This window comes from Triturus cristatus, chromosome 2_1 (genome assembly GCF_964204655.1).
Source record: "Triturus cristatus chromosome 2_1, aTriCri1.1, whole genome shotgun sequence".
Lineage (NCBI taxonomy): Eukaryota > Metazoa > Chordata > Amphibia > Caudata > Salamandridae > Triturus > Triturus cristatus.
In genome coordinates, this window is record NC_140581.1 from 1,032,864,225 (window position 1) to 1,032,878,023 (window position 13,799).

The window sequence follows — 13,799 nt, forward strand, 5'->3', positions numbered from 1 at the left end:
GATCAGCCTTCTCTTTTCAAGTCCCCTGTGGTTACACGCTTTCTCAAAGGCATTACACACACGTTCCCTCCTGTCCCTTTTGTAATGCCTCAGTGGGACTTGAATCTGGTATTGACATTCCTGATGTGCGCTCCCTTCGAGCCTCTTCACAATTGTCCTCTTCGTCTTCTGACTCTTAAGACTGCTTTTCTGGTAGCCATCACCTCGTCTAGACGGGTGAGTGAGCTCCAGGCTTTATCTTCAAAGCCTCCTTTTCTATCTGTTCATCCGGACAAGGTTGTCCTTCGGCCTCGTCCCTCCTTTCTTCCTAAAGTGGTGACTCCATTTCACCTTGGGCAGTCTGTCACCTTGCCCACCTTCTTTCCGCCTCCGCATCCTTCCAAAGAGGAAGAGAGGCTCCACCGTCTGGACCCAAAACGTGCGCTCTCCTTTTATCTGGACCGCACAAAACAGTTCCGGGTGGACGACCAGCTTTTTGTTGGGTACGTGGGCGCTAAGAAGGGGAAAGCTGTGCACAAACGGACCATCTCTCGGTGGGTCGTTTTGTGTATAAAAATTTGCTATTCGTTGGCTAAAAAGGACCCTCCTGTTGGGCTGCGCGCCCATTCTACTCGGGCCACGGCGGCTACTACTGCCTTGGGACGGGGGGTCCCTTTGCAGGACATCTGTCAGGCGGCGACGTGGGCTTCGCTACACACGTTTGCCAGGCATTATTGCCTTGACAGCCAAGTCCGGAGGGATGGCTTCTTTGGCCGTTCTGTCCTCCAGGACTTTCTGGTGTGATCTTGATTCGCAGACCCACCACCGGGGATGGTATTGCTTGGGTATCTATTCTAAGGTGAGGAATCTAACTAACGTGTTTCTTTCAGATGAACAAGTTACTTACCTTCGGTAACGATGTATCTGTAAGAAACATTAGTTAGTTAGATTCCTCACCGACCCTCCCATCCTCCCCGTTCTGCGAACTGACATCTAGGGTTAAGGTTGTCCTTTCAGGCCCCTAGATTTTATTTTTGGCACCAGTGTCGGTCTTTGCATGGCTCTGCGTTCCTGGCGCGGAAGGCTATGTACAAGAACTGACGTCAGCGCGCGAGGGCGGCGTCTAAGTACTCCGACGTCATCCCGGCGCACGACGCCGACGACGGACGCGGAGCCGCAGACGACGCCTAGCGACGCGCAAGGGGTATTGCTGACGAAAAATCTTCCGGATCCAGTCTGACGCCTGGGGATATTCTAAGGTGAGGAATCTAACTAACTAATGTTTCTTACAGATACATCGTTACCGAAGGTAAGTAACTTGTTCTACTGGGCCACTGTTCTTTACACTGGAATGGCATGCAATTATTTTATCTGTGTAAGTTCTTTCAGGGATGAGGAAGATGTTTAGTGCAATAATAACCCGGACCAAAGGGGTACCTGAAAGAAGGTTGACCTAAGAGGCATGTAGTGTAGTAGACCCTTTTAAAGCCTCCGTCAAGTCTTAAGAATAGACAGAACATGCAAGTCTTGTATTGTTTTTGCAACCATTTCTAAAATTCACACCATTTTTTTTCGTCTCCTCCATTCTACATCTTTAAGCTTACTCCTCAAACCCTCACAAAGCAAAGTCTGTCACATCATGGAGTCTCTTTCCAAGAGAAACAGGTGAAAAGTTTACTTTCAGCCAGGATTAGTGCTGCTCTGTGGCTGGTGGCTGAAAGGCAGGCTATTTCTTCTGACCCTCTAGCATCTTTTGCATGTAGTACACTATTTTGGTTTTCTATATGCCAGCCAAGTGCCTTGGTTTCTATCTAACAACAGATCATGTTAACCCTTAACAACGTTTGATTAGTTTTCTTTTCAAAGCTGTGTTTAGATTTCCTGCCCTTGCTAACGATTTATATTTTAAAATGAGCTAGTAAAACAATAATTTAAATGGTGTTTTACAGTAAAGTTATTAGTGACCGATTGTGATGCATGGTTGATTTTTATGATGTACTTACACCTTGGCACTTGGCTCGTTTTGTGAACCAATTTTATTTTCTTTTTTCATGTTTGCTATTGCAGATGATACTGAAGGTAAAAACAAATCTTGATTTCTAGATGCACGGCGCTTTTGGTATATGGCATGCAGAGTATTTCTTGTGATAGTTCTTATCTACACGTATGGGCTGTGAAAGCTGCACATCCATAATCTGACTACATGAAGTCCACTCTAAACCCATTCTTATGCGTTCTCATAATGTATGAGCCTATTATTAGTATTTTTGGCAAGACCACTCATAAGCAGTCTTGCTAATCGAGCCAGCCAAAATTGTAAAGGAATAACCATAATTACAGTACTTTTCAAGAATAGACCACCTCATGGTGCTGACTCTAGACAGAATATCATATTTTCTTAGCATTTCATCCAGTGACTATTTCAATTGATATAATATTTTTAAACAATAATGCTTCATGTTAATGGTGTTCACAAGGGTCATGTTAAATGTTCCACACTGCATGCAGTTGCTGTTAATCAATTCCTTCATTGCAATTCGTAAGGCTATTCAGGAGTTTTCACTGAGAGAATGGGCCAGGAGGAAGGACAGTCAGTTAGGACCTGCTATCGTGAACTCACTCTGCCCTGTTGATACAGTGTCCACATTAAATATTGAATATGTGTAAGTGTAAATTTGCTCGCGAGAGGTGTGTGCATCAGTCTGTTAACTTTCAAACTGGAGTTGGGATTGCTTTTTTGTGTGAAAAATTACACACACACACACACACACACACACACACACACCACACCACACCACACCACACCACACCACACCCCACCCCACCCCACCCCACCACACCACACCACACCCCACCCCACCCCACCCCACCCCACCGCGGCTGCCTAACGCGCGCGCACACACGCCGCCGCCCCCCCGTACAACAAGCAAGCCAATAGGTCTCGCCTTTGTTACATTGGAGGTTTTCGTTTTACCATAATTCATATATAGATCACTCAAGATCATCATAGAGCCATGGTTCCCAAACTTTTTCGAACCACAACCCACTTTTTAGAACAACAAAGGTTCGCAACCCACGTACCTTTAATGGACATGCGGTGGGTCGATATTTTTAAAACCCAACAGAAGCATCACTCCATTGAAGACTCTCGAAACAACAACAAGGGGCCGGTATTTTTCTCTTGGAAAGGCGGCAACCCAAACAGCTACGCAGGTTCAAAGTTAGAGCGAAAGGCAAATACTATAGCTTGCAAACCTAATTAAATAAATTAAACAGCTGGTCACTTTTATGTCATAAAAATAACGACTGCTTAAACGTATCTTTAGCTTAAAAATAGTTTTAGAGCACTGTGCTGCAATGATGCATTCCTTTACAAAACGACAAACCCGCTTGAAACAAACTGACCAAAATGAATGACTGCGAACGGCCCCAACTCCTACCTGTGCTCAGAGTTAAGCTAAAGAGCAACAGCCATAACGGACGGCCCAACTCAGGGCTCTGCAGCAACATCGCAGCCTTCAACTTGACGTCCTCCGCTGTGAGCAACAGAAACAACGGGCCGTTCGCGTGCCAGTGTGCGTCAACAGGACGTATACCGCTGAGCGCATCAGCAAATCAGGCGGCCATACTGTAGGGAAAGGTGCATCACTTTAGGTACGTCATTAAGGTCTGTAGCATTGTGTGTTTTTTTTTTTTATTTTAAGATGTCATGTAAACGGGAACACGATTATTTTTCACCTTGAAAAAGAATTCCAAGGTATGAAAGCGTTCGTGCCGTGTCGCTTAAATGAATTGACTCAATATACTTACGTCAATTCAGCCCGGGAACATGCACAAGAAGAGGCCACACTACGATCTTGTAACCAACGTATACATTTATTAGCATACGACATGCAAAATGAAACTTCTCAATATCCCGTAACCGTTAACAGGGCACACGTCTTAAACAAGCATTAGCATAGTTTTAAGTCTCGCCTTTGGTATCTTATAAGTGATTAGCCATATGCGGCACACTATCTATTCTGTGGGCAACATGAAAAGCCGTTATCCATAGCACGTGAAGCACCTCTCTAGCCTATATTGATCAGGCTTGAAACAGAGGAGGCGTGTGCAGGCCATCAGTGTCCCAATGGTGGTTTTACTCTAAACGTCAGTAAAGAAAACAAGCATTGGCATAGCCAATAGGTCTCGCTTTTGGCACCTTATAAGTATTTAGTTATGCTGCACAATATCCTTGGTGCAACAACATAAACTGTTGCATGGCTAAACACTTATAAGGTCCCAAAGGCGAGACCTATTGGCTATGCCAGTGCTTGTATAGGTGAGTTTTCAAAGTGCTGCTGGCTGGCCTAGCGCTTGTGTTCACGCGAGCGTGCACGCGCGTATCGCCAGCTTTCAGCAGCACTTTGAAAACTCACCTACTAAAGTCATCAAAGCTGACCACAAACTCTAAAACAAGCATTTGCAATGCAATAGGTCTCGCAGTTATACAAGTTAAAGCTATTGGCATTGTAAATGACAATGCCAATAGGCATTGTTATTTGCAATGTCAATAGCTCAAACTCGCGTAAATGCGAGACCTAATGCATTGCAAATGCTTGTTATGTAAAGACTTTCAAGGACAGTCTTTACTACTTGATGCTCCTTTTGATGATAAACATTGCAGTCGATGTGAGGAGTCAAGACTGTGGCAAAGACCAGCCTGCTAAAAAAACGAATGAGTGTTAAACAAAACTACAGATAAAAGGTAACCATTATCAGAACAGTTAAGCATACTATGCGAAGAGAGTCGGTGAAGCTAATAGTTAACCATAGGAATTTTCACGGTATGTAATGAATTTACAGAAGAGGTCTACTTGCTCGACAACTCAGTGTTTTTCAGACCGATGTAAAATGCCATCTTCTTCCAAATCAAAATCCTGCAGTAATAATAATAATAATACTGATATTTGTAAAGCGCGAACAGCTACCTCACGAGGAGGTGTCCCGGCGCTATAGACCGCTGGGGAACCCGTCCTGGCTATCCCTGTGAGATGGTCCCTTTCTGGGTATCTCCAAGGTGAAACCAGGCATCCCCAGCGTCTGTGGGGGGCCGTTGTAGAGATGAGGCAAGCTTAATGCCCAGAGTTGCCGAGTGTGTTCCTGGTTAGAGTAGGTACCGAGGCGAGAATTATTGAGTCCGTTTTGACCCTGGTCCACGACCCTGCCGCGTCGGGAATTGAACCCTGGTCCCTGGCCCATTCTCTGCTTACGGGTCTGCCGCCTCTAACCAGTGAGCCACACCTCTCTTATAACTACATTTTCATCCATCCGATGTGGCAACTGCTTGATTAAACTTATCAAAGACCAAATCTAAAACGTTTACTCCTCAACTTAATTTTTCCAAACAGTGAGTGTAAGAAATCAGACTTTTCTGTGTGGTCACCTTGTATTAGTGACCTTTTTGTTGTATCGTCTATTTCTGTTGTCTTTACAACTCTGTACACTTTCCCCTGCTCATTACTAGTAAAGTGTCTGTGCTTCCCCTTTAAAATGATCAAATTGTCAAATTCCTAATCAGTTTATTTAGCTTACCTATAAGTCCCTAGTATATGGGCCTTACGTTAAATGCCAGCACCTATTTTGCCATCCACTACAGTGGTATTGCAGACATAACTTCAACCCTACCCTGTGTACCCTGATTATAGCAGTGTAAAAGATGCAATTTAACCTGTTTTAGTAAACCCTTTTCATAGGTCAAAACCTCTCTTTTAAATACTAATAAGTCACCCCTTTGTAGGCCTGGTCTCCCACAAGGATGGGCGCATGGTATTTAAAAGTAGTACATGTAAAAATGTAATGTTTGTATGCTATTACAGTGTCTAGCATCCAAATTCTATTTTCTCCTTTGGCAGGCTTAGCTGTCCTGTGTAGAAAACAGGTTACTATCCTAATACTGTATCTCAGGAGTTGGACTAGCTAGAAAATAATTAAACAACTCATTTTAATAGTTATTAAAATCCATTTCAATGGTGGTCTGATTGTTTATAAATATGAAGGAAAAGTAACTTTTAGAAAGTTGACCTTTTCCATGCCTGAAATTCCTGGAGGCTAAATGTGCATTTGCTCTCACACATCTACCAGCTATTAATTAGCATTTGAAGAGGTGTGAAAACTGCTTCCAGAGCAGAGAATAAAGGTCTGGATGTGGGGAGGTGTTTTTTTCCCTTGACAGGATGATCCGTGTGGTTGGGCCGAGGAACTGGGATAACTTCAAAGAGGCGTTCTGTGTCACAGTCCAGTGTTAGCTGATTTCTGTGCAGGCTCCTTCCTTTGACCCACCAGCCTTCTTTCTCTGGGTTTTTACCTGTCACACAGGGGGCACACTTGAAAGGAAGGGATACAGGAGGCCAAAACAATTCCTGTGTACCCATTGTCTAGTTCCCAAAAACTCTTTGGTATTCAAACAAACTTCTGTCTCTGAGTTTACTGGAGATACAGTGAATACCCCAAACTGTAATTTAGTGTTACTTGCGGGAGGACCCTAGTATTACCATAGTACTCTCCCCATACACCCCCTGTTCTTTTAGAGCCAAGGTTTATTGTGGTCAAAGACTTTTGCCATCTTGAAAATGCCCAAGTGTGTATGGTTTGCCCCAGGAACGTTTGCCCCATTGGTTAGGACATGCTCCAGAATAATTTGCACCCACTAGCTTGTGTCTGGTATAAATGTGGCATCTTCAGACCCACTTTACAACATTACTGGACTTGTTTAATCAGCGTTAAATCGCTCCTTGGTTACGGTCTACCGCGACCATTGACTATCATCGGCACTTTATGCTTCTTGGCGCTGTTTCTACTCAAAACTTTCAAAAATCATCTGTGGTTACCCTTATTGCATTGTTGTCATTTTTGGGTACTTTTGTTTATTACTTTTTACTCTATTTTTCTAATTCAGTTTGGGATTTTTATTGTTTTGCATGTCGCCTTCATTACTGTTTTGGTACACCATAAATACTTAACACATTGCCCTAAGTTCAGCATGTCTGCACTCAGGTTAATTTAGTGGCTTTGAGGGTTCACCCTGAGATGGGTTATGATTATTCCTTGAGGTGGGTAGTCACTCCCCCATAATAGTACTATTTCCTACAGTGAATGTTTCTGTCCTCACTCCTGCCCCTACCTGCAACATGCTACCTTAGCCTCTCTTCCAAAAATAGACTGAACCCAGATGTGAATGACCCTCAAACTGTCCTTTTTTTTTTAGGTCTCGTCTGGCTATCGCGTAAGCAATCGCTCAGCAAGACTTATGTAGGGGCTTCAGAAAATGCTCCCAAAGGCTTCCCAGGCGGATCGGGTGGCGGTTACGCGCACAACCACGCGCATTCCATTTGCCACCAGCTACTTCCTGCACGTGCGCCGCCTCACGCATTCAGAGAGATTTAGTAAGGGGCACAAGACCTTAGGAATGTGGTTTATGGCCAGTGCATGTGAGGCATTCAAGCGCGAAGCTGACATCTGGCATCGGACTTGAAAGCAGCTGACTGCTTTCGCCAGCACGCACTCGGCCTCACTTCCTGCATCCTCTCTTACAACAATTAACTTTCGTTATAACTCACTCCCCATGTGCTCGTTCCCTCCCACCCTTCCTTTGATGTCCACTTTTCTTGTTGTTTACAAACCACGCCACACACTGCTGCACGCCACACACTGCTGCACGCCGCACACTATCGCATGCCACACACTGCTGCGCACACTGCTGCATTACACATTGCTGCATTACGCACTACTGCACGCCGCACACTGCTGCACGCCGCACACTGCTGCACGCCGCACACTGCTGCACGCCTCACACTGCTGTACGCCTCACACTGCTGCACGCCTCACACTGCTGCACGCCTCACACTGTCGCCAGGCGATCGCGTAAGCGATCGCTCAGCGAGACTTATTTAGGGGCTTCAGAAAATGCTCCCAAAGGCTTCCCAGGCGGATCGGGTGGCGGTTAGGCGCACAACCACGCACATTCCATTTGCCACCAGCTACTTCCTGCGCGTGCGCCGCCTCACGCATTCAGAGAGATTTAGTAAGGGGCACAAGACCTTTACACTGCTGCACGCCTCACACTGCTGCACGCCTCACACTGCTGCACGCCGCACACTGCTGCACGCCGCACACTGCTGCACGCTGCACACTGCTGCACGCCACACACTGCTGCATGTCGCTGCACACGACACACTGCTGCACGCGACACACTGCTGCACGCCACACACTGCTGCACGCCACACACTGCTGCACGCCACACACTGCTGCACGCCACACACTGCTGCACGCCACACACTGCTGCACGCCACACACTGCTGCACGGCACATACTGCTGCACGCAGCACACTGCTGCACGCCGCACACTGCTGCACGAAACACTGCTACACGAAGCACTGCTGCACGCCTCACACTGCTGCACGCCTCACACTGCTGCACGCCTCACACTGCTGCACGCCGCACACTGCTGCATGCCGCTGCACGCCACACACTGCTGCACGCCACACACTGCTGCACGCCACACACTGCTGCACGCCACACACTGCTGCACGCCACATACTGCTGCACGCCGCACACTGCTGCACGAAACACTGCTACACGAAGCACTGCTGCACGCCACACACTGCTGCACGCCACACACTGCTGCACGCCGCACAATGCTACACGAAACACTGCTGCACGCCACACACTGCTGCACGCCGCTCACTGCTGCACGCCACACACTGCTGCATTACTCACTGCTGCATGCTGCACGACACTGCTGCACGCCGCACACTGCTGCACGCCGCACACTGCTGCACGCCGCACACTGCTGCACGCCACACAGTGCTGCATGCCTCACACTGCTACACGAAACACTGCTGCACACTGCACACTGCTGCACGCCGCACACTGCTGCACGCCGCACACTGCTGCACGCTGCTGCACTCCACACACTGCTTTTATGCGAGTTTATGCTACTGACATTGTAAATGACAATGCCTTTTATTTGTTTTAAAACCAAAACATAAATAAAAGGCATTGTAATTTTACAATGCCAATAGCTCAAACTCTTATAAATGCGAGATCTATTGCATTGCAAATGCTTGTTCAAGTTCTTAGTGAAACCCCTGGAAAAATAGGTAACTCTACAGTTTAGTTGAAGTCGGAAAATTAACAGCAGCTAACATTCCTTTTAGAGGTATTGAATGAATCTGCAAGGGCTCATGAAAATCATTTGATCAATTTGGATGCTCGTCAGTCTGATGCCGTGATTGTTTGGGGAAGTGGGAGGGGGGAGTTAGCATGCTTTGGCCGTGAAGTTATGCTGGTTTTACTGGAGCTCGAGTTGGGGGTTATGTATTATGTCCCATATAAAGGAAAAGCATGTCTGTATAGAATGGCAGGGATGTGGAATTCCTACAGCGTGATGCCCAGGACAAATTGTTTGGGGTCAAGGGCAACACTTTTTCATGTGTATTTTGTCCTTGGCACAAGTAGGCCCCACCCCCTGCAGCACAAACCGTTTTCTGCCAGTTTGCAGTACCACATTATGGATCAGGGAAGGGCACTGTCTGCAGTTAAGGTAATATTTGTGCCCATATGTTAATGCTGTTTAAAATTGTATTTATGGCTCATTCATTGAAAGCCTTTATTATTAGGGTGAGTGCTCTAAGTAAAAGTTGTAAGCTCTGACTGCACTACTGACAGTCAGAGCTTACAACTGTACACACGTTTTCAAAGTTTAGAAATATGAGGATAAGTTTAATGCTCCCAGAATGCTCTCTGATTTGATGCAAATATTTGCAGAAACTTGAAATCAAGATTGATGATTCTTTGCTTTCAAAAAATGAAAGCAGGAAAAAAAACATTTTGCTAAACTATTGTAAAATTTAAGGTACCATTGTTTGCAGCATCATTTAGAAACGTGTTAATGCATGCTAGTATTTCCCAAAAATATTCCTAATGGAAAATCAGTGTAACCAGTTTCAATACGATTATGGGGAAAAAATAAACAAGCATTGGCAAAGCTAGGCGGTTTGAAATTGGTGGTCAGCTTTTTACTTTTGTCAATGTGTGACTTGTTTTGGCATGGTTTTTGTAAAACCTTATTGGTGTGGGAGCTGCTGTGCCCTTACCATTATAACAAACATTGGCAAAAGCCAAAATAGTTTTTTGGTCTCAAAAAGCACACACTGCGTCAGTAGTTACAGGCACTGAACATACCTACGTTGTGTATTGAAATGCTCCTTGTGAAAGATCAGAATGCGGTCACTCGCAGTAAAGCCATCTGATACAGAGAGAGAGAGAGACAGAATTTTAATTAACACAAAAGGACACGGTCAACTCCAGAGAAAATTAGGGGCCCAATTATTAAAGAAAGTCTAAAAAGGGCACCCATGTTATATGTCCTTGCATTAAGTGCAGCTCTACGGCTTTCGTGAATCCCCAAGAATTTACAGAAGTAGGACAAGAAATAGTACTCATAGAAAATATTTGTCAACTGCATTAGCATGAGCGAATATGCATGTGTAGATTTGCTCATGCGAAAATCTGAGTGTTTGCAAGTTCACTTTCCCTCCAACCACTTATTTTCCCAACTCTGGAACAAGGTTTACATCTGCCATTGTCAAGAGTAAATTTCCAACATTTCTCAGTATGGGAAAAGGTTAGAGAAGATTTGTTGAAAACCCTTAAAACATGCAAGTTAGTAGGTTTGGACAGACTCAAAAGGCCTTCTAACCCTGGAACTATTGCTTACTTCTACCTTCAGCCCCAGTATGCAGATCTGCGGAAAGGTGGCTACATAAGGGGATTCAAACACTGCTATGTTATGAGCGCTGGCATAATCAGAGAGGCTATATCAGAGCTCTTATATAATGAGTTTTCTGCCATAATTTGTCGCTGTACTACATAGCACTAAAAGGACAAGTGGATTTTATTACAGGACAAGTAGATTTATGAAGCAACCTGCCCCACGGACAAGTAGATATTTTATTAAATTCAACACCCCTGGAATGATAAGTGAAGATGTAACTTTTCACCATTTAAGGAAGCAGAAGTTGACTGTGGTTTCCACCAACAACCTTCCTGCTCACTGCACCTCTCCAACTCAAACATATTTATACCTTGCCCAGTTTATCAAAAGATTTACCACACTGTATGCGTCTTCTAGCTGTGCAGTACTCTTTTGGGCTCCCTGCTCAAGTTAAGATTTCAGTTTGGTTTTATTGGTTCTTCATAATTATCATCAGTGTGGTCATATAACTCAAAAAATGTCTGTGTTATGTACTAGATTAATATGAATGCGTGCTTGTGAGGAACTACTGGATGCAATTTAATTTGCTAATTGGATTTGTTATTAAAAAGAACACTTTCTTTTGAAAATTGCAGAAGAGAACTCTCAAGTACAAGGCGATGATTTGGGCAGCCAGTTTGCAGAAATTTTTATTAAGCAGCAAGATAACATCACACTACTATTATCCTTGTTAGAGGTAAGATTGAGGCATAGTAGATACAATGTAGAATTCTGTAAAGAACCATTTTAGAAGGACAAACGTTTTACTACTTTTTGTGGATGCCAATAATGGATCCTTTTTGACAAGTCTTGCTGTGCATAGGTTGCAAGTTTGCAAACACACTCTGTTCTAGCTCAATTCTGTATCCTGTAGTTATATCTGAAAATGGAAATGTAATTTACCAGGTGCAGGCATTGATTCAAAAGCTGCTTGGAAGTCATACTGGAGAAATGGAGCTACTTCACTGGAAACTACAGTATTCTTGAGGTTATGCCAGACTACGATTAATGTTGATTCAGTGCCTCTCTTTGGTGAGGCATAAGGTTGTACAAATAATGGTTAAGTAATTGAGTAGTTAAAATCTTTATGAAAGTGAGACTATTTTGGTCTGAATGCTACTTGAAGAAATCTACCTTCATTGCCACATCAGGCTGTGCTGTTTGTTACTTTAGTGCCTTTCGCACCCATAATCTGGCTGGAAGCTCTGCAATATTTTTTTGCATAAGAAGACTCATTATTTCCTTCTTTGGTAACCCTTCAGTTTTTGGAACTCTTAGAAATCCATTGCAGAAGAACTGGGGAGACCCTGATAGTCTCAACAAAATGCTATAATTCCACAGATGTGCTGTTTCTTGACAGTGTGTGTTAGTGTGCAGACCATAGTGGATGGGTTAGTGAGACCCCAACCAATATGGTATCATATTGCCCAAAGGAATCTCTGCAGTTCGTCATGAGCTGAACACTTTGCGTGTTGAGGTGTAATGCCACATAAATATAACCATGACTCATTGTTTTAAGGTCCTCTGTTGGCATTAATGGACCATTGCTAATTTTCAACTGTGAGGTATTTATGGACCTAAAACCTTTGGTGCTGACATTCCTTAAGAGATAACCAATAGACATAACCCTTCTATAGGAAACATGAAAGTCTTTCGGCCTCTTTCCTTTAGAATGAGAGAACTCACCTTCTGGTACAGAAATGAACAGTAATGTTTCAGAGGGAGAGCCCATTACTTATGTATTTGAGTGTCACTTGAAGTTTGGAAACTGGTGGTTTTGGTGCAAATAGATAGGAACACAAATCTAAAATTGCTGACCCAATCCTGCATGTTTGTCCCCTACCTCCTCTCCCCAATTAAGGCAGGGGCTGCCTCACACACCTCGCTCTAAAATCTCCTTCAACCAGACACATATGAGTAGCTGACAATTAAATGTTGGTTGGGATCCTAAAATTCGCCACAGTGCACTCCACAACACACACCCCAGAACGTTTTGCTCTTGGCAGACTGCCTCTTTTTTGTTTGTTTTTTACGTCAGCCAAGGGTGCACTAAGTGTTGCAGGAGGAATGAGTGATTTCAGGGCGTTTTATTTTTTTCTCCGTACCATTACTGACCTTTAACTACATTTTTCTCAGTGTGCTTCTTTTTTATGATGTACATAATTCTCCCGTATGTACCCATTTTGCAATATGCATAGCCTCTGGTCTGGTCCTATGCCCCCCCCCCTTGTACATCCCCACCCCTCCACTTAAGCTGTGCGCAGCAGAAGTTGGTTGCAGGGTCTGCCTGTTCCTGCACAGGGCTTAATTAGCTAGTTTCCAAATCTCATTCAGTTTCATCAAGCAGTGCCATGAGATTAAGAAATGTTTTCGCCCCTGTTTTTTGCTCTGACACCTCATTCCCCTATTAGATCTGCACTAAGCTCACTATTCCTGCACTAGCTTTAACTTTGTAGAGCATTCATCAAACAGCACTAAAGTTCTAAGCAAATGAAAGTTGTATTAACCCCCTAATATTCGCCTCCTTGATGGATTGAAACAAAAACGTAACTTCGCAATAGGAAACAAATCCGTCCAAGCTTCTGTCAGATTTGGTGCATGTTCATGAGACATTGCCAACATATTAGAAACTAGCCATCCCTTTTTAACAGAACCACCTCCCCCAACTCTTAACCAATATTTACAGATTTGAAAATACCAAGTGTAATGCCAACATACTGTTTGCCAAATTACAATAAATTGTCAATCTGTGTCAAAGGTATAAACAAATTAACAAATGGCTTCTATCTCAAAAACTGCTGAACTGATTTATCCTAAATCAACAAAAGCATGCTTTCTCAGTTCAATTCTGGTGGAAATCTATTTCGTGTCTTTGGCTTTAGGTGTGAGTAAAATGCCCTATGGGAGCTAAAATGTGTAAACCCATATTTTCTTGCCCCCCGTGACCCCTTTAACCTTTTTCATGAACTGCATGACATTTGAAATGTTGGATTGCAAATAGCTACTCTAAGCGAGTGCCAGATTT

General features: G+C 44.1%; 1 protein-coding gene across 4 annotated transcripts in view; it reads left to right on the forward strand.

Moving 5' to 3' along the window:
• The window catches only part of USO1 (USO1 vesicle transport factor), a 448,004-nt gene that overhangs the window by 85,219 nt on the left and 348,986 nt on the right, over positions 1 to 13,799 (forward strand). For all 4 annotated transcript variants that reach the window (XM_085635281.1, XM_085635255.1, XM_085635264.1 and 1 more), the window contains exon 5: positions 11,371 to 11,471. In XM_085635281.1, the coding sequence (XP_085491407.1) occupies positions 11,371 to 11,471 (101 nt within the window). The remainder of the gene's footprint in view (positions 1 to 11,370; positions 11,472 to 13,799) is intronic.